Source organism: Lissotriton helveticus, chromosome 10 (genome assembly GCF_964261635.1).
Source record: "Lissotriton helveticus chromosome 10, aLisHel1.1, whole genome shotgun sequence".
Classification (NCBI taxonomy): Eukaryota; Metazoa; Chordata; class Amphibia; order Caudata; family Salamandridae; genus Lissotriton; species Lissotriton helveticus.
Genome location: NC_136071.1, coordinates 1153625869 through 1153652603, shown reverse-complemented (window position 1 = coordinate 1153652603; position 26735 = coordinate 1153625869). Strand labels below are relative to the sequence as shown.

The 26735-nt window shown below is 44.6% G+C and overlaps 1 protein-coding gene across 5 annotated transcripts in view; it reads right to left on the bottom strand.

Annotated features, from left to right (window-relative positions):
• TOP2B (DNA topoisomerase II beta) overlaps window positions 1-26735 on the bottom strand; it is a 607938-nt gene that overhangs the window by 439914 nt on the left and 141289 nt on the right. For all 5 annotated transcript variants that reach the window (XM_078663968.1, XM_078663967.1, XM_078663969.1 and 2 more), the window contains exon 3: window positions 9733-9823. In XM_078663968.1, coding sequence (XP_078520094.1) covers window positions 9733-9823 — 91 coding nt within the window. The remainder of the gene's footprint in view (window positions 1-9732; window positions 9824-26735) is intronic.

Below are 26735 nucleotides of genomic sequence, written 5' to 3'. Positions count from 1 at the left end.
ATTCACTGATCACAGATTCTCCACAATAAATGCGACAATGTTGTGCCACCTCACAAAATTGTTAAAAATAAAATCAGTTATTAATATACTTTGATAAACACATACCAAATCAAAAAATGAGTGGTATATAATATAAATATAATACACAATATTCAATCAGAGAAATAAAATACAAAAATCTCACAAAAATAAATAGACGTTACAATTAATAAGTTGAATAAAAAAAAAAAACCTTAGAAATTCACTTAAAGAAACCAAAGGTTACAGGGACGTTCTAGTTAGCTTGACATTTCACTTGTACAAAACCAGAGAAATTCAGCAGTTATACTTAGCTGAGCTAACTAACTCGCACCCCCACAATGCACTGCTTATGACCTCACATATTACATCACTCATGACATGGACAGTGGCATCACTGATGACATCACTGATGACATCATCTAGAATCTGACGTACCCACTCACACCCCCATAAAACCTTTCATGCACCCAATCCAACTTTCACATTACCATTCTCAAAACCATTGACACAACCACTCACTGATTCATAGGCCTACACGCACAACCATCTAGTCGCCATACAGCCACTCGTACACGAACTCACTAATACAGCCCCTGATGGTTTGTTGCATACACCCATACAGCCACTCACCACTGCCAGTCACGTATAGAACTACTCACAAACCTACTCACTCACCCATAGAATCAATCAGTCACTTACTCCCCTTTACAATTATACACACCAACTCACTTATTCATACAGATAGTGACTGTATAAGTGTGTGAGTATGTATTACTTACACAAACACTCACCCATACAGCCCCTCTCACAATCACATACAATAACTTATATACTCCACACTCACCTATACTGCCTTTCACATATGAAGTTACTCACCATATACCACCGACACATCCATTCACTCACTGACACAGCCACACACACACTCAGTCACCCATACAGCCCGGGCTTACCCACTCACTCATCCATGCAGGTAGTCACACATGCCCTCACCCACCCACCCACACAGATATTCATACACCCATGCAGGTACTCGGAGAACCAATCCATCACCCCTACAGCCACTCACGTACCAACCCATAAAGCCATTTAGACTCCAACTAACAGACTGATAGACTTTCACACAACCTAGTCACTCACCCTTACATTTACTGAGACACCTAATTACTCACTTAGACAGTCAGTCACACACCCACTGAATCATTCATACAGAACGTCATACACCCACTGATACATCAGTGCACCTTTGTATATATTTAACACTCAAACTTTTTAAAAACAGTCACTGGTTGATATCAATGATGTAATTTGAGATGTCTTGCGTGATGTCACGGACTAGGTCATGAGTGATGTAATATGCGAGGTCATAGCAGTGCATTGCGGGGGGTGAGTTATAGTTAACTCAGCTAACTATAGTGCTGTAATTTCTCTGGTTTTGTACGAGAACTGTCAGCCTAACTAGAACGTCCATGTAACCTTTAGTTTTTTTAGTGAACCTAATATATTCACTCGAATAACCAAAGGTTACAGGGATGTTATGGGTAGAAAAATATATCTATTTTTTTTTTCCAGCTCCAAACTTCACTCTGCACGCAAAATGAAGGGACTGCACTCTTCAAGATACTCGGTACGAGTTTCGGCATCCTGCCTTGATCGACTAAACATATATATATATATATATACACATATACATATATATATATATATACACATATACATATATATATATATATACACATATACATATATATATATATACATATATACATATATATATATACACATATATACATATACATATATATATATATATATACATATATATACATATACATATACATATATATACATATATATACATATACATATATATACATATATATACATATACATACATATATATACATATACATATATATATATACATATATATACATATACATATACATATACATATACATATACATATACATATACATATATTTTTTTTTATTTTTTTTTTTTACTTTTACCCAGTGGTAGTTGGAACAGGGTAGTTCTAGTTAGGTCAGCTGTTCCATAGGAAAAACGTTTTTGTTGCTAATAACTGGCACAGTTTGATAAATCTCCATACAACTTTTCCAAAAAGGTGTTGCTTTTTGACTAGTTTGTGCATGGAATGTTTCAGGGTGATCAGTCAAGCAGGGAGTCGAGAAAAGGGCTTCTTTAGACAGGGCTAAATCAAAAACTGCTGAATGAAATTACAGCAAATGTGCCAGGAAGCTAAAACTCAGTGTGCAGATTGTGCTTTTTGTGATTTATTGTAAATCCATTCTGTATTTTTTTTGAGAAATGAAGGTTAAAAAATATTTATATATCTGGACAGTGGAGTTTGAGGCACTGTCGCGAGAGTCCCTCCAACCCCATTTTAAAAAACAGAATGCTCCGATAGGCCCCTTGGGCTAACCCGCAAGAGTCAGACTGATTGGCTGCCAGCTTCATGAGAAAAATGCTGCTGACAGCCATTACAGGAATCTTTTCTGTCCTGAATTAAAAAATTCCATTTGGGGGCTGGGTAGGGATACCATGTCCCATATTGCCCCACGGGTAGGCGGCCCAGAGGGATTTTGGTTTTATCTAAAGTGTGGTTTCTGCCACAATCCTGCTGCATGAAAGGGGGGGGGGGGGATACAGGTAAGGGAAAAAAAATGTTTTAAGGGAAGAGAGGCACACAGACCCTCTCTCGGAGCCGTCATAGGTCTGGGTGTACGATGGTACAACGCAGGTAAATGTATTGTAGGCCTTTGCCACGCATTTGTTAGCACACATGTTTTTACAGTGAATATGCATTTATAACGCATGCCAATGACACGCATTGTTTTTATATTTAAAAACAAAGCATTTGTGGGGGAAGACCCCCCTCAACCTACCTTAAATTCGTGGTATTGGCACGCGTTGTAAATGCATACTTGCAGTAAAAATATGCATGGTTAAAAATTAGTGGTAAAGGCACAACGAGGTAAAAACCTCCTTGTAAAGGTTGTTTCCCAGGGGAGCACAATCCGGTGCCAAATTTTCTCAAAGAGTGGAGGGGCCGCGCGGCCTCACTCACTAAGCCACTAAAGGCCCCGGGACCCCACCATCCTGGACCAATTACCTTTTTAAAAGGGAGAGGGTAAGGCACCCAGTCAGCCAACACAAGCCTTCTATGGCCCCGGGGGGCTCAGATGGTGTGTACCAGGGAGCCCAACCACAGGACGCAGCGGTTTCCCTGCCTGCACCGGTGAGGGCAGGGAAACCGTTTTTGGGTTTCGCCTGCCGAAGGCTGCGCTCTGCGCAGCTCTTCAGCGCAGGTGAAATCCTATGTCGTCAATAAGGACTCCTGGAACGTCCCCCGGCTCTCATTGGTTAGCTCCATAAATGGAGGCTAGCCATTGAGTGCCGGATCTGTCCATCAAGGCTGGACCAGATTCGGGGGCGTTCCGGAGATTTTTTCCCAGGGCGGAGTTACGTTTTTTCCCGTTCCCTCCCCTTTCACTGAAAGTGAATTCAGATGCGCTGTCCATTCCCGCCCCCTCCGTGTGCCTTTCCGCCCCCCTTGCTGTCCTGTGCACGTTTCCCGCCGTCCGTGTCCTCTCCCGCCCCTCCCGCCGTCCGTGTCCTCTCCCGCCCCCCTCCCGCCGTTCGTGTCCTCTCCCGCCCCCTCCCGCCGTCCGTGTCCTCTCCCGCCCTCCTCCCGCCGTCCGTGTCCTCCCCCGCCCTCCAGGGCAAAGCTTCGGGCCGGAAAGCGCCCCTATGGCTGCGAGCAAAGTTCCAGGGACTGCTCTTCTGACTGGGCTGCTACATTCAGAGGAACTGCGGCAAATTCCTGGCGGTGGGTCTTCTCATCTTTGGCGCTTTCGCCGTCGGATTACGGGCCGCCAACGTGGAGGAGCTCTGGGTGGAAGGTAAGATGTGACCCTTGTTACAACATCCTATTAACAGCTCACAGACAGGCCTTCATTGCGGGTGTAAAATATCTTGCTTAAAGGCGAAAGTGAACGTCATAACGGAAAATATTCTATCCATATGGATTATAACAACATTAGTCATTGATATTTTTGTTTTTTTGAGCGTGCTGTTGCTCTTTGCGAAAGTTTGCAGAGTTGCCATCTACCTCATTATCAGCAGCAACGTCTATTACAAGTAAATGGTTGTTTATCCGGCACTTTGCATGCCGGGACTCGTAGTTTGGAAGTTCCTGTGCCAACGTGATTTTTTAAGTCCGAACATGCAAAGTGGTGAAGGTAAAAGTAGGTGACCATAAAAAGGTGCACGCGATGACACGGCGAGTCTCAGTTTGTTGCGCAACAGAAGATTTTGCACTAGGTAAACAAACGGCCTGCAGCCGAGGGCCCTTCTCATCTGACTGAACGCCTCCTCGTGCCACACAGAATGCTTACCGAGGTCGGGTGCTTACGCCTTGCACTTTTCTCCCCCGCCAGGGGAGGGGGCAGACACAGTGGCCATATGATCTGTGGGTCCGGCGGTATCGGGGTGCTGACTCGAATCTAGGGTGCGCCAGGAATAACAAGCGTGAAGGGGGCCGGGAGAGAAGGGGCAGGGTCTTAACCAGTGCGGGGAGGACCCAGACCTACAGCGGCCTCACGACGGGGGGAGAAACCGGGAGCTGAGACCCCAGGACCGGGGAGAACCGGAGCCCCCCTGCCTGCTGGGACTGCAGCCAGCGGCACAGTGGAAAACCAGGAGGGGACAAGCTTTAGGTGAGATGGGGTGGAGCCTCTGGCTGGGGGGTGGAGGGGTTGAGTGGCATCTGTAGGGGGAGGGATAACTGACCCCGAGATCCCGTCACCCTGGCCCCCAGAAGCCTGCCCTGAGACCAAGCTTCCAAGACCGCCGGGTCAGGCTCTCCCTAAACACTGCTCGAGCAGCTCCCCATTGCTTCTAAGCACTATATGCCCACTAGACAAATGACGAGGAAAAATCATGTACCTGGACCCTGGGAGTAGAATATAAAGGAGAAGAAGGGTGTCTGCTAGAAAACTGAACACATTGCTGCTGGTGAACCTTACAAGTATATACATGGCACAAGGAGAGAGAGAGCACCAACAGGTTTTCATCCTTTCTGCCATTAAAGTGGTTGTCACTCTGGCAAGATGGTTTGTACCATGACCTCATCGCTGTAATGTAGAGGTCTCAATAAAAGGCAGCTCGCTGTTCCTTTCTTCTGAGGTCGATAAACGGAGTACTGTTAAATGAGCTGTTAACAGCATCTGTTATTTACCGTGCTAAGAGAAGGCAGAGGTGTAGTTTGAAGCGCTATATAAAAAGCCCATATTATTCAGCATGACGTTGGTGATTCGTGTTTGTATGTTGATTTATTAGTTCTTCCAATGTGTGTAATGGTAGGACTAATCAACATTTTAGTGCGTTTCCTGAGAGACAATTAGCATTTCCCTTAAATGCCAAACAGGTGAGATCAGTTGGTCGTGCATTTTTAGGTTTGAGGATGTTTGGAAGGTTATGGTGTTTATTTTGTACTGTGTAGTTTTTGTCTTTAAGTATTGACTACTTATTCATTTGTACTCAAGGCTGGTGCTACTTTTAAGCAATTGGAGACGGCTGCCTTATGGTCCCTCCGCAAATATCCATAGAGTGCTGTAAATGGTCTTAAAAATGTACCTCTCGCTGATGGACACGCAGCACCCAAACAGCAAAATGTAAATTTGCCTGGGCTCTTACACTGAAACTGTTTGTAGTGTTTGATACTCCCCCTCGTTGTGCTTGCCTTCCTGCCCCCCCTCGTTGTGCTTGCTTTCCTGCCCCCCCTGGTTGTGCTTGCTTTCCTGCCCCCCTGGTTGTGCTTGCTTTCCTGCCCCCCCTGGTTGTGCTTGCTCTCCGCTCCGTCCGTAGGGTACAATAGTTCTCACATTTGCGAGATATTGAGCTATTGGCAATGTAAATGACAATGCCATTTATTTATCTGTTTTCAAAACCAGCACATAAATATAAATTTTGTCATTTACAATGCCAATAGCTCTAACTTCTCCAAAGGCGAAACCGTTGCATTGTAAATGCTTGTTTAATCTCCCACCACACAGGAGCAAGCACAAAGTCTGCTCCCTGCAGGTGGAAGCTTTAAAAATGCTGAAGCCGACTGGGAGCTGACTTGAGATCTGTTTCTCTGCCTGAACTTATGCCGGTAGGAAAACAGATCAAGAGATTGCTCCTGTCCGGCAGGAGCAGCACAAGTATCATGGTGGGTGTTCTGGGTGGGCAGTCGCCTTGAACTAATGCGGGCCTTTGGGGATGGGTCCCAGGGCCAAAACGGTACAGGGAGGAGGGCCGCACCCCCCTCCCCTTTAAGCAAAGTAGTGGCCCTGGGGGATGGGGTCCTCAGAGATTTTTAAATGCATACCGAGAACCTGCATTCCTCTTCCCCTTTATTACATGAAAAAAAGACCCGGGGATGGGGTCCTCAATAAGGCTTGCCGTCAGAGGGGGGGTGCACTCATCCCCCTGCTTTGTAACAAAAAAAAAGTCCCTGGGAATCCCTAGGGCCTAAAGAGACTCAGGGAGTGGGGGTCAAGCGGCCATCCTCCCCTTTAAAATATATAATGCCCTGTGAGATGGGATTCCCAGGGACATAATAGGTTTGGGCCCCCCTTCCCTTTAATAATAATTATTTAAACAGCTCGGTAGGGATGGGGTCCCAAGGGCTTAATGAGGCTTCAGGAAGGGTCCACACAGCCCCTTTCCCTTTTTCTTGCATTTAGCCCCAGACTGGGTCCCTGCGGCTTTAAGCAAAGGCCGAACACAGGGTGTGATTGGTTGCTTTTGGAGATGTGGCTGTTCACGGAGGGGGGTTGACTTTGCGTATAGTAATAAAAAATGACTGCTAAAAAAAAACTGAAAAATTCACTGAAAAATAACAAAGGTTAAAGCAAAGTTAGAATGATCATAAAACTCTGTTTGCTAAAATAAAATAAAAAGACTTCAATTCACTGAAAAAAACAAAAGTTAACTAGATTCCTTGGTCCTGTGCGGACGTTGCACATGTGGTCTGGAACTGGAGGGCGGAGCTCCACCTTACAGGCTGGGATCGTAGACTGGCCTGCATGACCCCTCTCTGGCAGGGCACAAGGCTACATCACACTGCAGGCCTGGACGGGGGGGGGGGGGGGGGGGGGATTTCCCTTCTCGTGCATTTCTGGTCCAGGGCCCTCATGCTGATGCTGGACCAAATACCCCAGGGCCAGGCCTTTTTATTCAATCGGTGAGGAAGCCTCCCTCCCCAGGCTGATTTTGTCCCAGGGACCTCATCTCTCCGGGCGCTGCCTTTTCATTTGTTTTTTCAAATAAAAAAATAAGGGGCGGGGCAGCAAGGCACCCCCCTCCCAGGCCTATTTTGGCACCTCAGACCCCATTCTCCAAGACCTGCCCTCCATTTTGAGTGCCCTACTCGCACCCATGGGCAACCATTAACATTTGTAAGCGACCGCGGGGGAGCTTCAAGACTTCCGCAGTCCCACAGGGTGGTAGTCCCTGGGACTGCCATAGGGCCTCCCACTCATTATTTATTAGACTAATCTGTGCCCCGGGTAGATGGCAGTCCAAGACTTTGATTAGCCTGAGGGGGGGAGGACCATGCGCCCACCTCCTATATTTCCACAATGCCCCCGGGACCAGGCCCATCCGGGGGCTTATCAATGAATAAGCATGGGAGCCCGGCTTTAATTTTGTAAAACAATTCGGCAGGAGTCGCGGATCCAACGCAACTCCTGCCAAACATTTTTTTTTACAAATGTTTTTCTGCTTCTGCAAGACCCCCACAAGAGGCCTAGCTGGTCAAGTCCTAGCGGGCCAGGGGGTATTTTACCCTGCCCCCTTTCCTTTAGGTTTAATGTTTTTACCTGTTACTCAGTTCAACCGAGTCACATTCCGCTGTACTCTAAACGAACGGCCCATCCAGGGTGGTCTTTCCTGCAATAATTTAAGCACCGGTCCAACACACACCAACTTTCACACGCGTCCCAGCCTCTGAAGAAGAATTTACACTTCGAAACGTGCCAGGAGGGCGCTACTGAACTGCTAACAGTTTTTGTTTCCTTTGCACCAAATAAAGGTTTGATACCTTCCACAGTGTCGGAGTGCTGCTTCCCTCCAGAGGACAACTCTTGAGCAGCGATAGAGATATATATTACAGGGAAAATAAACAAAGGTTACAGAGATGTCAGATATGGCTTCCGTTTTACCCACACAAAACCTTATAAATTCAGTAGTTACTATACTTATCTGAAGAAATTATAACTTGTGGCGTTAAGTAACTTTAGGCCACAGGTTTTAGTTGCATACCATAAGTATAAGTATAACTATAACTGCTGAAATTCTATGGTGTCCCTGTAACCTTTGGGTTTTTCCCACTGAATGTAAAACATTTTTAACGTAAAGTAATATGTAATTACCGTACATTAATACAAACCGAACCAAACACTGTCGCGCAGGGTCTGGCCTGTGGCCAACTCCACAACATGCATCAAAATCCATGCTACACATGGCTTTGGGCCGTGCATAGCGGGGTATGGTGTGTGTGTGTTTTTTTCTTCTTAATGGGCATGTGATCCGCAGGTACCCGTGGATCCTCAAACTGATGCCCCACGAGGGGCCCCTTAAATACCCCTCCGTATGTCCTATGGGGTCAGGATAGAAGAATCCTTACCCCGCATGTGTTTTCACACTTTATTTTTCCCTCCCCCGGGCCAAGCGATAAACAAAATAGCGGACTTAGCTTTCAGGTTGCAGTCACCCAATCAGGGCTTTGCTTTTCTAATCGTATCCGTGGGTACTCGCAAATCCTACCAGCCTGTTACCCCACACCCTCGGGTTGATCCACAAATGATTTTTATAGGGGAGAAAATGTTGGAGCACACTTTTTTTTCAGCCCCCCCCACCCCCCCGTGAAAAATCACCGAAGCTTTTCAAACAGCAGCTCAACTAGCATGTGCTCTAGTTTTGAACATTTTGGGACAATTCGTCAAACTGTGCCAAAGTTATAAGCTGAACAAAATATGCTTCACGTATTTGATAAGTTAGTCCTAACTAACTACCTACTGTCTATTGCCAGTAAGTTATATTTATCCATCTATATATATAAAAACGAAAGTATGTCTGTTTGTCCTTTATGCATTACTACACCATTCATCCGATCGCCATGAAACTTTGAGAAGTTGTTGAGTACACTCCCGCGAAGGTTTCTGGACAACAACAAAAAAAAAATTCAAAAAAATAAATTGTATAAAGTTGTCGAGTACACTCCCGCGAAGGTTTCTGGCAAAAAAAAAAAAAAGGAAAATTTGTTAAATATCGTCCCCCCCCAGGGCCCTCATAATCTTTCCAATACTGAACGTTTACAGTTACCAGTGCGACTGGCTTTTGCAATGACCATCAACCAAGCACAAGGACAATCGCTGCAAGTGTGTGGACTAGATTTGGAGAATCCGTGCTTCTCACATGGACAACTGTATGTAGCCAGCTCACGCGTCGGAAAACCTTCTGATTTATTAGTGTACGCACCAGGCGGAAAAACAAAAAATACTGTGTGTCCACAAGCACTCGAATAAATAAACAGAATTAAAACACTTTCCTTTCTTCTGAGATCGCAGCAACGCGCAAGCTAGTAGACATATAAAAATCCAAGCGGTTTGCACACAAAAGGTAACAAAATTGACCTACCTAAAATTTCATCGAAAATCTTGTACAGTCCAGGTACAAAGGTAACTTCTCTACAATTCAGTCCAGTCTCTTCATCATAAACCCACATTGACTGCAGAGAAAAAGCAAAATAATGAATAGAACATTTTACTCCATGCAAAAATGATAGGCATTTAATTGCATACTACATCGAGAGCAGTAATCAGTGCTATAATTAGGAAACAAGGTGATTCAGATTGAAACTGTGTGGATGTAAAACATTTTATTTTAAAGCCAAAGTATTTCTTTTATAACTTAATCCATCTTTTAGTAGGTCAAGGAGAAACAAAATGCATTCACAATGTAAAGCCTTCCTTCAGATCTGACATCTTTAACAATTTTACTATTCTTTTTCACACAGCTGTGGGAGGGAACTAGAAAATGTCAACAGTTATGCTGGTGAACATAACGAGCAGTATACTGTGCGATGCTTACCATTTATAGTAAAACTGGGGAGTACTTCACAACACAATGCCTGCTTAGAAACTTAACAAGCAGTGGCAAAGTCAGCAGGTTTCACCTCTGCGCCATTTACCATTAAAAACAAGCATTTGCAATGCAATAGATCTCGCATTATTAAAGTTTGATATACTGTCATTGCTAATAATAATGCAACACCAATATCAATAGCTATTGCATTGCATTACTGCATTGCATTTTTGCATGCGCGCTGCGACATGCTCGACCTAAAAATGAGCTGAAACACTGGCGAGGAGAGAAGGAGAAGATGGAATAGAAGGCAATAGTGACGATGCAGAGGGGATACAGAAAAAAGCATTGTGCAAGGACGAGAGAGAGCGAATGGCAGTCGAGAGGAGGCTCCCAAACGAAATTGTAGTGAGACAGCTGCAGTAAAAAGAGTAGAGCGAGAGAGAGAAGGAAGGATAGAAATGAGGCAAGGCAAAAAATATGTGTAAGGAAACATCCATCTGGAATTTGGAGGGAGAGGGGTAAGAAATACAGAAATGAGTGAAGGCAGCAACAGCAGAAAGAGTGGTGGGACAGTCAAACCAACAAATATCAACACCACTAATACACATTAGCAAAGGAACGATAGAAACCAGGCAACTCCCGAAAGAACAAGATTTTGAGCTATTGGCATTGTTTTGAACTTGTTAAGACACACTGTATACGTGTTTTGCAGGATATGATAGTCTGCATACCCTGCAAAACACTTATACAGTGTGTCTTTAGGCAGTAGGCAATGTGTGTGGTAATATTAAGCGGACCGATGACAACTTGTGACTGTCCTAGCCATTCCTGGATGTCCAGACGCCCTATCTGGGCATCCTTGGTAATTCATCGGCCCGGCTCCCTGCAGCACCGCTAGCGGGCTCCTGAAAAATACTTTGGGTCCCCGCACTCAATTTGTAATAAATTAGGCCCAGACCAAGTCAGATGGAGCAGAAGTGTTAAACTCGACTGCACTCCGTAGACTAGGCTAGAGAGGAAAAAGCGTTTCATGCCAGCTCGCCGTCCACTCGAGAGGCGATGGAAGGGGCTCACAGTGAGAAGTGCAGAGTCAACACTCTGGAGGGGCCGGTAACGAGCTCTTGTAAAAGGAGCTCATTCCTGCGAGTGTGCGGTTGCATCCCCCCGTCAACAATGTTTGCAGAGGCCTCCAGGGGTCACTGGCAGAGCTCGGAGTGGGTTACTCTGGATATGGCTATACGGAGTGCGTGTCAGAAATCTTTAACAAGGAGACACTGCTTTTAGCCGTGATTACCGAGGTTTGTAACGAGGGAGGGTTGCTTCAGGCGCGGAACGCACGCACTGTAAAATATTCGCTGTGGTTTTGATTTCAGAAAGCAGGCCTGCCCCTTTAGTTCATCTAACGAATACAAACCGGGGAAGCCAGTGTCCACTAGGTGCATTCCGACGGGAGATGTTTTCAATTCACAAATTATAGAAAGGTCGGCAGAGTTCAAGTTCAATGCCACGAAAAAGGCGCGCTTTCTGCCAGCAGTGACACCCACACATGAAAAACTGGAGGCCGAAACACAAACTATGTAACCTATTTTGGGGCAAAAACAAGAAAATTAGCCCAGCGTGCTATTTGAATTTAAAACCACATATTAACAATTCCGCTGTGGAACAAGACGGGAAACAAAGTAAACATGCTCTCCAAAGAACTCAGCCGTAATGATGTTAGTAGTATGCATGTTGCCGCGCCCAGCTGTAGCCTGTAACGGCGCAGTGCCTTCCAACGCTATTTGTTATAATGGCTGCCGACTCTTTTCAAAGTGGGACACTCGGGAGACCAGAACCACCGAAGGACAGACCTCAAGAGACAATTCATGCTGGCAAATGGAACATGACTGCCATGTCGGTCTTCACCACATCCCATTGTCTGCAGCGATAATAGATTATATCTGCTAGAAGACAACAAAGTACCTGTGAGGAATTGTGAGTTAAGTTTTGCGGGTTCTCACAGTCAGACTGAGTTTACGGGGCCTTGCCTTTTGTGCTCGATGGGGGAGCCCTTGTTTGGCAGCCCTGCTCCCCAGACTCGAGTTCTTCGGGGTGACCTTCACTGTGGAGAGTGAAACACATTTCCTCTTTTTAGGCATTGTCGCATGATTGAATATGTGAATGCCTTTCAGGAGTGCTCGCAAGCAGCTCGCGCTGCAGTGCAATCATCTATGCATATCAATTGAAATGTCCAGTTTGTCGGAGAGGCCTTCGCTTATCCTTATAATACAATCCTGCAGCTGTCCGCCGGAGAATGCCCAGTGAGCACTGATGCTGACAAAGGCAGGTGAAAATGGATTCAAGCTCCGATAAGCCTTGCGGCAGAGGTCTACTCGAGTTTTTATTAAGTGATAGTAATTTATTTCAATAACATATAATGCGATCTCCTACCATAATTTAAATCTAACACATCCACTGAAATGTGCAGGCAGAGAACACGGTATAACACAGAGGAGCGGGGCTGGGAATCGCAACCAGTGGTGCGCGCGCGCACCATAGAGGAGTGGGGGCTAGGGAGCCCAGCAGCGATGCTATCGCACGTTGCTGCGCGTGCTAGACACCGGCGGGAATGGGCGGACCAAAGGCGGGACATGCACCCGCCTTTGCCCAATTGCGTGCTGTATTTTTTTTTAAAAAGCACGCAACAACCAATTGCGAACTGCAAAACCACACGCACAAGCGTGGTCAGCTTTCTGAAGCCCATACAAGAGGTCTCGCGCTGCGTGAGCAATGCTGTGCACTGCAACGCTAGGCGCGAGACCTAAAAATCTAACAATGGGGGAGTGGGTTAGGTACGATGCAGCACATATGGAGGGAGAGCGGTAGAGGACACAACAGAATGTAAAGCACACAATGGAGGGTGCGGGAACAACAGAGATTGGGTGGGAGGGGATGGACCAGCAAGCTGGCAAATGAGGGTAGGCAGGAGGAGATGGAGATAGAGCAGCAAGCTGACAAAGGAAGGTGGATCGGACGACAGGCTAACAATTGAGGATGTGGGCAAAGGAGGGTGGGGGAGCAAAGGGAAAAAGAGTGAAGAGGGGATGGTAGAAAAAGAGAACAACTGAGGGTGGGCAGGAAAGGATCGATTTCAAGGGGGCAAAGGCGGGTGGGGGAGGAGCTAGTAGGACAAGCCAACAAAAGAGTAGGAGGGAGGAGCTGGGGAAGCAATCTGACAACAGAACGTTGGTAGAAGGGGCTGGGGCAGCAAGCTGACAATGAAGGCAAGGGGGGGATGGGACAGGAAGCGGACAATGGTTGGTGGGCGGGAGGCGATGGAAGTTGACAAAGGTGTTTTGCCAGGAGGGGATGGGGCAAGAGGCTGACAACGGTGGATGTTTACCCTGGTAAGTTCAAGTATTACTTAATATAGTGCAACACCAATCAGTCCATGTTTATCTATATTCCTTATTGCTTCTTCCATTTCATTGTGCGCAAACCCAATTATGAAGTTGTCCTTAGAAATAGTGTGACACTTCTATGGTTATGGGAAGTTCAATGCCATAAATTCTTGAGTAACACAGGTTTACCTTGCCGGTCGTAACAATCTCACAATAAGGAGGCACTCTCTTGTGTAACACTTATATTATTCCATTGTAGTATGCCAATACCTACTTTAAAGTTGGTCCAGGACGAACTGACATTTGACAGAAGAAATTCTGCCCCTATCCTTTGGTACTTAATCTTCCCTAGCACTTCCTGTATTTGTAAATTTGTCAGTAATTGAGTGTTTACATATATTGATAAAAGCCTCTTACTTGTAGGTGTTCGTTATAAATAATTTTCTTCCTGGTGATGACCCTGCTCTAAATACGTATGTTGAGGGGTTAAAATGTCTGGACTGTCAACACTAGTTTGACGAGTGTGGACTTCAAAACATTCTATTGTCTCTATCAACAACATGTATATGTATTGCACATAGCACAAATGCACTTTTAATTCACCTTATATCACTTTCACTGCCCAGTCACGCTTTAGGAGAACGATCTAGAAGTCTAAACTCATACTGTGTGAATTAATTTATATATTCATAAATGAGATGTATAAATAAATGCACTAAATGCAACGCATAACTGAAACGTACTCATTTGAAAGGTTTTTCTTCTTTCCCTAAAGTAACACTATTGCTGTGCTGGACAAGGGCTACACTGTCCCCCACTCCCCCCCAATAGGGACCACTTTAATTTAAGAACACAAGGGTGCGTGGGCGGGAGGGAGGCTAAGGGATGGAGCGGGAACCTAACAACGGAGGGTGGGCAGGAGGGGATAGAGCAGCAAAGTGACAACGGAGGCTGGGTGAGAGAAGATGGAACAGCAAGTGGACAATGGAGGGTGGGTGGGAGGAGATGGAGCAGCACACTGACAACGGAGGGTGAGCGTGAGGGAGAGGAAGCCGCAAGCTGACAACGGAGGGTGTGCGGGAGGAAGCAGCCAGCTGACAACTGAGGGTGGGCGGGAGGAAGCAGCAAGCTGACAATGGAAGGTGGGCGGCGGGAGGAAGCAGCAAACTCACAACGGAGGGTGATCAAGAGAGTTTGGGAGAACAAGCTTATGACAGAGTGGGCGGGAGGGGCATGTGGAAACAAGGGTGGGAGAGGAAGCACAGGGTCAAGGCAGGGTGGGTGGGAGGGGAAGCACAGGGTCGTGGGAGGGGAAGCACAGGGTCAAGGCAGGGTGGGAGGGGAAGCAGGGTGGGCATGGAGTACAGAGGCAACTAAAGTACTAAGCTGTGATCGTAAGTAGATCACACTACACCACTTCTAGAAAGATAATACAAAGATGGAGAAGAGACTGGAGAGAAAATGGGGTGTAAATAGGGGGAAAAGATTTATTTGTTGGTGCAGTTTTCAGTGCTGTTATAAGTCTTGCTTCTTCAAGGTTGCAAAGCCAGTCTTAAAGATTGCAATACTTCTTTAAATAATAAAAACCTGAAATTTAAACAAATTCTCAGAAGGAAAAAACTTTTCTTCTCAGATCAGTTATCTCATACAAAAACCTTGAGGAAACTAGCCTGGAAACATCAAAAACAACTAACTTAAATGAGTAAAGGGGGGCAGTTTCATGCCGATTAAATTAAAATCACACAACCTTACAAAAGGAGTATGGTAAATGGGTACAGATGTAATGGATTAATAGATGGGAGGTAGTGTGGTGGTCTCCCAACAAAAATTAAAACGATAAATCAATATAAATACACATGTAAGATAGGTAAACATTTCTTTGTAAATGTTCCTTTAAGAAGAATTACCACACAAGTTCCAGTGAAAGGTAAGGGGAGCAAGAAAGAAGGGAAAGCAATAAAGGAAAGAAAAAAAGCAAAGAAAAAGGAAAGCATAAAAGGTAAAAATACTATGAACACTTCTAGAAGAGTAGCATCGGTTGCTAATGCACCACTTTCTGGAGAAGCTTGCGATCTGATGAGGACAATATTTTCCCATTAAGACAATCTAAGGCAGCTTATTAGGCTTCTCGTGGGGGGCAATATCAGTGAAAGATCTAGTTAGTCATCTCACCAACTCTGTTAAGTAAACTGTGTGATCATAACATCCCACCACTACTTGAGACTCTTTTTAAGGATCTCTAAAGATGGGGCAGGCTGAAGATCTCATGGTTATGGAGAGTAGCAAGTATAAAAATTGCTGTTTTGCCCAAGTTACTTTATATTGCACAGACACTTCCCCTATGGTTCACTTCAGAGGTTTCAAAAACTATTCTGAAGCAATTATTAGTTTGTTGAACAATGGTAAGCAGAGAATAACCAGGGTCAAACTGTACAAAGGTGTGTAGATGGGGAGGGAGGGGGGTCGTATGGGGGTTTGAGTTAGGGCATATGGGATTTCCAAATATAGCGCATTACATGCATGCACAGCTACGTCTGTGACTAGATTGGCATTACCACCCATACACCGAACCATGGGAAGTTTATCCGCTATCTCCCTGAACCATATGCTGTGGATTAAGCCTAAGGACCTTACTAACATATCACCAATTAATTTCATGAATACCCTGTTGAAACACTGGGATAAACTCACGAAGAAATTCAGGATATTCACATTTCCCTCCCCTTTGACCCTATTAACAACCCAGATTTTAGACCAGGCTTAGAAGACATACGCTTTGAGGGTTGGCGGGGTGCGGTGAGGGGCATTTGGGGGGTATTTACGCCCCTGTTAGGGGAACTCTATCAAGGGTTAGAAGTTGGATAGCCCATCCTCTAAGCAACTTTCATCCTGACAATCTCTGATTAATTCACTTACTTGGCTCCTCCACTTGGCAAGAAACAAATACAAAAGAAGGGGGAAGTTCGTGAGGGGGTAATACCACCCTACCGTCGGAGGAAAACTTACTAACACAGAGTTCCACCAAGAAAGGACTCACCCCGCACACAAAAACATAATGACTAACAAAGTGGGCACAAGATTAGGAGACAACCATATAAGAGGAAGCCTGGATATACATTTGGTTGGGGTATAGAAAACATCCATCTATCTTCAACATAAATCCAACGCTTACTAATCAATTGCTGGGTGTTATTTCACACAGGCACGTCTTCAGGCTATGTTTGGAACTTCCGATGCGTGTTGGAGGGGCTGGAGCAAAAGAGGCATCTATGTGCCTACGTGGTGGTCCTACCAATTGATAAAACGATTTGGTAAGAGGTCCTTCAATAGATCTAAAATGTACGTAATGCAACATTACCATTGTGCGCTTTGATTTGGTCATTGGGGGATTCAGGGGATGATGGGGACTACACCTAAATGTAACTTTAACCACTTTCTCGTGGCGGCACAAATTACTATCGCTCAGACCTAGAAAAGGCCTCTCTCTTCTGGAATCTCACTTTGGTGGACTAAAGTATACAATGGAGAGACTTTCTGCCATAATATCTGATAAGGCGTTCAAGTGTGATAAAACAAGGTTGCCTTATAAGAAATATGTTAACAGGGAAAGACAGCTGTCAGTCCACAGAAAGCCAGACACTCTTTGTAGCTCTTGAATAGTGAGTGATGAGGATGAAAATGATACAATTCATAGTTGAGAGTGCTTCAGCAGGATGCTATAATGAGTACCTACGAATCCCTACACAGTTGATAGATACTCTGGTTTTTGCCCTTCTGTGTCATCTTAAGAAAGCTCAAGCTCACTGTCCTGAATTTTAAAGCTTATTTTCACTTAAAAAAAAAAATATCTAAGACGCAATTCTATGCTTGACAATGAGACACCTTAACGCAGTCAACAATTATACAAATTAACAACTGGCCTGCAAGGAGAAATAATTTTCCCATGTCAATTTAGTATATATATTTGGTTTCATAAGTTGAAACCAAATCACTATATTGAACTGACTTATAACATTTGCAAAAGTTCCAAGTCAGGAATTTACCACTGCTCTAGAAAAGAGGGGGGGGGGGAATTACAAGATTATCTTTCTTAACCATTTCGATTATTCTCAAGATATCTAGAACAATAGAAACTCTAATCAGTAATTTAAAATGCTCACATAAAACCCTTTACCTTTTATGGCTTAAGGGAGTTGTAAAGATTGAATACTTAAGAAATGAAATCACCAGCCAAACTGGTATACTGGAGTACCACATTTTCTTTTATTTCATTAAGTTGGTCATAGCATTTTTGTTTTTTTAACAGAACCTGAAATGTGTGTATTTCTTGCTCTATAGCACTCCTTTCAGCCAAATAAGATTCTGTGCAACCTATAATATCGCCTAAATACAATAACTTTAAACAGATTGTCCTAATGGTCAAAGATAAACAATTAACTCAGCATGAAAGCCTCCTTTGGGCCTGGCTAGGTAGGGACAGTTGCAAAAATCCACAATACACCCACGCACCAAGAGATTCTGGCGGAAACAAAGGCAAACGTGGCTAGAAAACAGCAAACAGGGACCGAATATCAAAAACGTAACCCCTCAATGAAAAATTCCTTAGGAAGCAGTTATCTGGTCTTTGTACAGCAGCCAGTCCCATAATTGTCAGAGAGTACACAATCAAAATTAGCTCTGCTCAATTCCAGATACCAGACTGTTTTCTGGAGCATTCTGAATCATTCAAGAGCCTCAAAAGAAGAAAAAAATACTGAATGTGTCACTTCTTGTGTTTTGTACACCATTGTGCCTTCCACTGAAACTAAAGGAGTTGATTTTCTTAAAACGTATAACTTGTGAATCATATTTCAGTGCTGTTGAGGAGTTGACAGGACAACATAAGCATAACCGGACTTTTTGAAACCAATCTGCACTAGACATCCTGACTGAATGATGAATCTTTCTAGAATAAGTATCCAGAAAATCATGCTTGCATGCAGAGTGGGGCGAATTCTACTCAATGGCGTGGAGTAAACATGAGGATAGCACAGTGTTCCTCAGTACATCAGTTATCAATGTTATATTCAAAGTCCTCTTGGGTCAAGCAGATGGAGGGTCTCCTCTTCTTTTTGGAGGGTCTAGGGGTTTGGGTGGAACAAAGAACATGAGCACACTGATGGAGTGCCCAAAGTGAAAATGAGTCAAAACTTTTGACAAGATTGCCACCAGAGTTCTCGGCACCAACTTGTCCAGGAAAACGGGGGTGTAGGGTGATTGCACTGAAAGTGCTGGAGTACACACACAATGAGGTGACACTTGCGATAAGGCAATTAGGAGATGCAGCAAGCAACCATACAATGGCTCCAAGGGTGTACATATGAGTAATGACAAGACCAAATTAAGGTCCCACTGTGGAAGGCATCACAAACAGCTTGGTAGGGAACATGGGTGTCAAACCTTTAATAAATCTCATCATAAGAGATTTAAACGGTTGGTACGGCAAATGTAGGAAAAAACTAAAAGGACCAAGAGTTCATTTCATTTCAATAAGCTTTACTCGGTTCGTATGAAACAACCATAAAATCACAGAAAGAAAATACATCAGAGGAAACATTTGTTTAAAAGAATCAATTCTGTACTTTAAATAGATCAAATCCAATAAAATTATTAATACTGCTTAAAACATCATACTTTTCCTTGCATCAACGGATTTTAGAATAAAAGTTGCAGTGAACAAACAAATATCAGGTTCTCGCATTGTAAAAATCAAACTCATAGCAGCTTCCATAGTAAAGGTACAATATTTTATAAACAAGGGTTTAAAAAATGCAATACGAAGGTTCAGATACAAATCACATATGAGGAGAAAGTGCAAAGTGCTTTGTTTAGTATGGCCGTCACATGGGCAAGGGGAGGCAGGATACTGTTTTACACATGGAAAAGCTACCAGGTGATGGACAAGACCAAATCTCATTCTTGTGAGTACATAACGATGCGAAGATCTGGTTACCTGTCTCAAATAGGTTTGGAATCCCTCGAGAACCGAATAAGAATTGTAAAACTGGCAGGTTGTTTGCTGCCCTATGTTACTTAGACGCCTCTTCTTTCTATGCAGCAGGAACAAAGTCCTCATTTCTGTTTTGGGCAGCTTGGTTAGGGTTGTCCAAAATATTTAATTTAAAAAGATCCTTAAAACTTTGTACAATGTAATGGAGCCCGGGAATCTTGAGACAATTATCTAATCAGAAACAGTCTTTGATAATCGTTCTATTGAAGGCAGTCTCTTCCTTCAGCCATATTGATCTCCAGATCAATAATGGCCTGAATGCTATTAAGTCCGTCAAGTAGCTAATTCCCACTCCCCTATGAATTAATTCAGTTTACTGTTTGCAGATCACAATTAGAGTTATGACCCCATACCCCCGCACCGTAAAGCGCAATTGAGGTACATCTTGATTGATAAATGTGTGTCATATCTTTAATTTGTCGGTCGCCTAACTTCGCTGCGAACCTAAAAACCCCATGGACACTTTTTGCCATCTTCGCCCGGACATTCAACTTCTCTTGTGACCATTTACCATCACCAGAGAACGTTATCCCTAAATAACAGAACTTATCCACCATTGGGATTTTGTGCCCCTCTATAAAAAAGGAATTAGTCCTCTTTCGCCTCGGGCCACAGACCATGGTATATGTTTTGGTCTTATTAATCTGCAACTTTCTCCTCGTGATAAAATCAGCGAACTTATCTATTAACCGCTGAAGGCCAATAGGTCTTCTGAATAAAAGCACAGCATCATCTGCATAAAGCAGTACCGGCACATCTTGGCCATCCGCCTGTGGTGCATCCGATTTTACGAGTTTAAGTGCTGCGTCAACTTCGTTGATAAAAAGTGTAAAGAGCAATGGGGCAAGGGCGCAACCTTGTCGGATGCCACAACGAACGTTAAATTTAGGGGTGCAATCACCCCTATGCCCATACCGTACAGGTGTTAATCTTTCTTAAAGCCTGGCCAAAAAATAAATTATATACTCTGGGGCTCTGAGATCGAAAAGAGTCGGCCAAAGAATGGTACGATCCACTAAATCGAATGTGCTGCTGAGGTCAGCAAAGCATAGAAAATGGAACCCTTGCTTAGCACGTGTATTTTCTAATTAATAAATCTAAATTAATACACTGTTCAAGGGTTCCTCGCCCTTTCCTAAAACCATATTGTGTCTTTGTTAAAATCCCATTATCCTCAGCCCATTCTTCTAAACCTAACAAGTAGAATCCTACTCATAATTTTAATAGAGGATTCTAAGAGAGAAATTGGCCGATAATTTTTGGCATCAGTTTTAACCCACTTCTTAAAAATGGGGATGATGATTGATTCACCCCAGGTAGAAGGAACTCCCTCAGGTACAGCAGCGTTAAAGACTCTGTTTAGTATAGGTCCCCAAAGAGCAGGTACGGCTTTATAAACATCTATTAGAACCCCGTCCGGGCCCGGGGCCTTTCCTCCTTTGCTACTTTAGATGCCTTGTTCCACCTCATCTAATGTGATATTTAGTGGTACAATAGGCCAAGTACTTGAATTAGTTAAGTCATTAGTAGTAAGATTTACTGATTTAAAAATGCTAGAGGAATGAGCAACCCATGCCTCACTGCTAACATGGGACATAAATTAGGGGACTACCTCATCTTTTAAAAAAGGAGAATTGACTGTTTCCCAGAACAGCTGGCAGTTTGATGTATCCACGGCCAAAGCGAGTTTGTCCCAGGCCTCTCTTCCTCTGAGTTTGAATTTATAATCCAATCTTAATTTCTTTACAAGCATCAAGTCCCTGTTACTGCTGGACAGTGCTCGTTTTAACTGATTCAGTGAGAGAGTACAGGCATGGTTAAACCATCCTCTGTTCTGGGTAAATTTGTTGTTAGATGTCGTGGTCAAAACTTTATCAATAGTACTGTTTATTTTACAGAAATTCGTTAAAATCAGTGCTGGCTCAGTATTGACATCGAAATTCTCAGAAATCTCAACAAAACAATCGGTGACAATATTTTTTAACACCCTTTCTGGGTTAACCCCTTTCCATTTAATTCTAGTGCCATTAGGCCTACACGGGGCTATATTTTCCACGGTTGTTTGTATTACTACGGATCTGTTTCCCCATACAGCTACTTGCATTATAATGCAATTATGGTCACTAAGTAGGGATTCTTCAATCCAGGGGGTAGTACATAAAGGAATAATAAAAGCAGATACCAGTACATGATCGATGACTGGGTTTGCATTTCTGCCTGTAAAAGTAGGGACCGGTTTCCCCATCCCATCTCTTGCACACTGCATTATGTCCAAATCAAAATTAGCCATAACGGTGTTAAGTAGATCTCCATACGGATTATGGGGGAAATGCATACAATCATCTCCTGTATCCTTCCTGAACCTGCAGACCTTAGTGGTAGACAGAGGACATATAGGCGTATTAAAATCTCCGACCCAAATTATATCAAAATTGACATATTGTAGTTCTGTAACTACTTTATGTCGTGTACAATCAGATTATTGTAGAAATTAATTAACAGAACACCCCGGCCATTTTTTGGGTGTAACCATAGTACCTGTGAGTGACACCCGATGTTAGTAAACATTTTAACTTCTATAGGCAGATTGATTGACAGGAGAATTAAAAGCCCACCCTTTGCTCTACCTGCCAAAGAACACAAAGCAGGTAAATCATAGGAAACAAACCCCTCAAAGTTAACTTAGTCTGTGCACCATGTTTTCTGCAGGCAAATAATATCATGGTTATGGAGCAAGTCCGTACATCCAAACATATCCCTTTTTTTGTCAACCCAGCTATGTTCCAAGAGGCTATAGTAAACCCACTAGCTTGGAATGCATGTTCTGTTTCGGACGGTTGTCCTATATTTCCCTCAAGAGTTTGCCCCTTGCTCTATGCTAAGATCCCTTTCAACAAAGGTATACGTAGCTCCCCATATACTTGCCTGACCTACTAGTCCCTGTCCCACTATGATTTCTGCCCCTAGTTCGCCAGTGCCCCTGCTGACTGCCATTCCTTCTGTATGGCAGGCTACTTGCTAGGCCAAAGATTAAACAAAAGGACGTCCTACAGCTTTGCTTCAAAAGGGGTCAATCTTAGCAGCACCATGCCAGCCCACAAGTTTGCCCCACTTAAATGTGTCTGGTGGCAAGGATGACATACACTACTTCAGAGCCATATGAATGGCATGACACTCCAGCATATTGATTTTGAGCAGAGTTTCTGACAGCGACTAGAGTCCTCTCATCTCCACCTCCCTCAGGTGACATCCTCAGCCCAGTGTCACCACAATCGGTTCCAGATGAGGATGGAGAGGGACCTGAAAGCTCTACCAATTTCCGTTCAACAGTAACAGTTGCTGATCATGAGCTGCCTCCATCGAGATCTGGATGACATTTGTCACCTTTTGTTGTTGCTGGACATCCTGGACCTTCACATTCCATTGCAGAGCTGGCATGTGCCCCCTGGCATTGCATACAACAAGGATGCAGGAGGTTAAAAGGTAAAGAACACTGGAGCTGCTCTCACTGTAATTATGAACAGAGGCTGGAACGTTTGTTTCCTAGCCCAAATGTCCTGGACTCGCTGCAGCGGAGAGAAGGCTCAGAACTGCAATGCCTCCAATATTGCTTCAATGAATAAAATCCTCTGAGGAGAAGTCTGTTGCGACTTCGGCTAGTTGATCTTGAACCCCAACAATGTCTGGAATTGGTTTACGACTGACTGACGATCCACACCTTCAACAGCCAGTTGTTGAGCTAGGGGAAAACTAGTATCCACAACCTTCAAAAGGTGGGTAGCGACCACATCCATCACTTTTGTGATCAGCCTAAGGGTGCTGGTAAGGTCAAAAGGGAGCACAGCCTACCACGATGAGTATATGAAGATATGCGTCCTGCAAATCCAAAAACATTCTAGTCACTTGGGTCCAGGGCAGACTGGACCCAATGTGAGCATTTTAAATTCGTCTGGCAGAAGCTACCACCTTTGGGCGCCATCTTCGGATTCTTTTTTCTGTCTTTTTCTTCTCTGTGTTTGTAGTGAATCCATGGCAATGCTTGTTAATAGTTTTTCAACGTAATTCTTTTCACGTATCTTGTAAGCTTAAACTTGCTTTCTTTTCTATCTGTTTCCACCCTTTTCTCCAGCCTCATCTTTCTGGCGGAGGCGGGTGGGTTCGCTAGTGAATCCAGAAAGATCTTCAAGCTGCAAAACTACACCGACAGGTAAGAAACTATTAGTTTTGCAGCGTGAATCTTTCTGGATTCACTATGCTGTGCATAGATTTTGTAGCGGTTTTCGTTCCTTTTGTGGCGGTTGGGTGGAAGATGAGCGCTGGTTGTTGAATATATGTTGGAGCACCTTTTGTCCTACTTGTGCTTCCTTGTTCATCTGTACATCCACGCAATAGTGCTTAGTGAACGTGTGCACTGAAGCCCATGTTGCCGACAGGCATATGTCCTGAATTGGTGTGTTGGCCAGAAAGGTGATTGTTGCTCCTTTCTTCCTGGTCGAGTGGGCCTGTGCCCCTCCTGTTAGTTCCTGCCCTGCTTGTGGCAGAATTGTATTGTCTGTGCGATCCATCGAGCTATGGTGTTTTTAGTCACTGGTTTACCCATGTAACTGTTTGCGAGGATACGAAGAACTGTTTTGTCTTCCTGTGTCCCTTCGTCCTTTCAATGTAGTGCATCACAGCCCTTCTTGCGTCTAGAGTGTGGAGCGACCTCTCAGTGCTTGTAGTGGGGTTTTGGAAGAAGCTAGGAATCTGAATACTCTGATTCATGTGGAACCTTGACACCACCTTTGGCATGAAGTGTGGGTCTGTTCTCATCACGACCCTGTCACTGTGTATCTGGATGTAGGGTTCCTGCAGTGTGAGTGCCTGCAGTTTGCTCACCCTTCGTAGCGAGGTGATTGCTACCAGAAAAGCTATTTTCATTGTTAGCATTTGCAGTGATGCTTTGTGGATGGGTTCGAAAGGTGCTTTCATGTGCTCCGTCAGTACCACATTCAGGTTCCAGGCGGGTGGCGGCATTCTCTTTGGTGGCGCTATTCTTTTAGCCCCTTCCAGGAATCTTTTTACGACTTGAGATGTGAAGAAGCTTCTCCCTGTTTCTCCTCTTGTGTACGCCACAATCGCTGCCAGGTGTACCCTCAGCGAGGATGAGCTTAGCTTAGCTTTTATTAGGTGCGTGAGGTACCTTAGCACGTAGATTCCCTGGTCAGTTTTCTATGGAGTTTTTTCTTGCAACACCATTGAGTGAATCTTTTCCATTTTTCTCCATAGCACTTGCGTGTGCTGGGCCTTCTTGCCTCTCGCAGCACCCTCAGGGTGCGCTCAGGTAATTTTAGATGTGCGAACTCTAAGTCCTCAGGAGCCAGGCTGAGAGGTTGAGGCTCTCCGGCTCTGGGTGTAGAACTTCTCCGTTTTCCATGGAGAGTAGGTCTCTTCTTTTCGAGAAGTGTGGGGGGGCCCCTGCGCCATCTCCATTATCTGAGAATACCAGGTCCGTCTGGCCCATTGTGGTGCCACCAGGATGAGCATCATGTTGCTCGTCATGCATTTGTTGAGAACCCTGGGGATCAGTGGTATCGGGGGAAAAGCGTAAGCAAATGTTTTTGACCAGCTTATCCATAGGGCATTCCCCCGTGATAGTGCCTCTGGTTGCCTGGATGCAAAGTGTTGGCATTTTGCATTCCGGCGTGTTGCAAATAGGTCTATTGTCGGAGTGCCCCACCTCCTGAATAGTCTCTGTTTCTTGAATATTGAGTTACCACTCGTGGGACGCTGAAGTCTGCCTGCTGAGAAAATCCGCTTCCACATTGTCCTTCCCTGGCAGATGTATGGCTAGTAGGTCTATTTTGAGTGGTATTGCCCATCTCCAGATTTCCTGTGCCAAGCTTGATAGAGGGAATGATTGAGTTACCCCCTGTTTGTTTATGTAAAACATCGTTGTGGTGTTGTCTGTTTGTATCAGCACCTTCTGTCTGTACAGGTGTTTCTGAAAGGCCTTGAGGGCTAGCAACACTGTTTTCAGTTCCAGGTAATTGATGTGTGACAGCATCTGTAGGGCTCCACAGACCCCTCACTCTGAGCTTGTTCATGTGTGCGCCCCATCCCTTCTGGGATGCGTCTGTGGTGATGGTCACTGTTGGGTCCGGTGGTGTTAGAGGTTTCCCTACTGTTATCCTTTCCTTGGTCCACCACCTTATTTCTTCCTGCACCCTGTGCGTTACAACCACTAGATCCTCCCAACTTCCTGTAACTTGTGACCATTGCTGTTGCAGCCACTCTTGGAGTGGTCTCATTTGTAGGCGTACATTGGGGACCAGGTGTATGCATGACGCCATCATCCCCAAGATCTTGCTCACAGTCCTCACTGTCAGAGCTCGCCCATTCTGGTAGTGACGTTTCTCCCTCAGAAGGCTGAGTGTTCTCTTTTCGCTGGGTAACACCCTGCATGGGACGGTGTCGATTTGGGCTCCCAGGAAGATTTTCACTTGCTCTGGTTCCATGGAGCATTTTCCCCAGTGTATGGAGAATCCCAGGCTTGCTAATGTTCTTGTGACTTGTTCTGCATGATCTTTGCATGTCCTGTACGAGATTGCCTTTACGAGCCAGTCGTCGAGGTAGGGGTACACGTGTATCCCTTTCCTTCGCAGATGTGCGGCCACTGCCGCGAGGCGTTTGGTGAACACCCTTGGTGCGGACTTTAGACCGAATGCCAGGGTTGTGAATTGGTAGTGATCCTTGTTCACTGTGAATCTTAGCATGTGCTTGTGCTGCCTGTTCATGGGGATGTGTAGGTACGCATCTTTGAGGTCTATGGTGGACAAGAAGTCCCAGGCCTTTATCTGCGGGATGACCTCTTGTAGGGACGTCATCTTGAATTTTTGAGTCTTCACGTATTTGTTTAGGAACCTTAGGTCCAGGATGGGTTTTAGGCTTTCGTCCACTTTTGGCACCAGGAAGTAGTTTGAGTACACTCCCTTGTTCCGTTCTTTGAATGGAACCCGTTCGATGGCCGCTTTGAGGAGGAGTTCTTGAGCTTCCTCTTGGAGTCATCGCAGCTCTCTTCCCGAGTGCTCTCTTTTCTTCGGTTTCCTGTTTGGTGGTCTCTTTTCCAACTCTATGCAGTATCC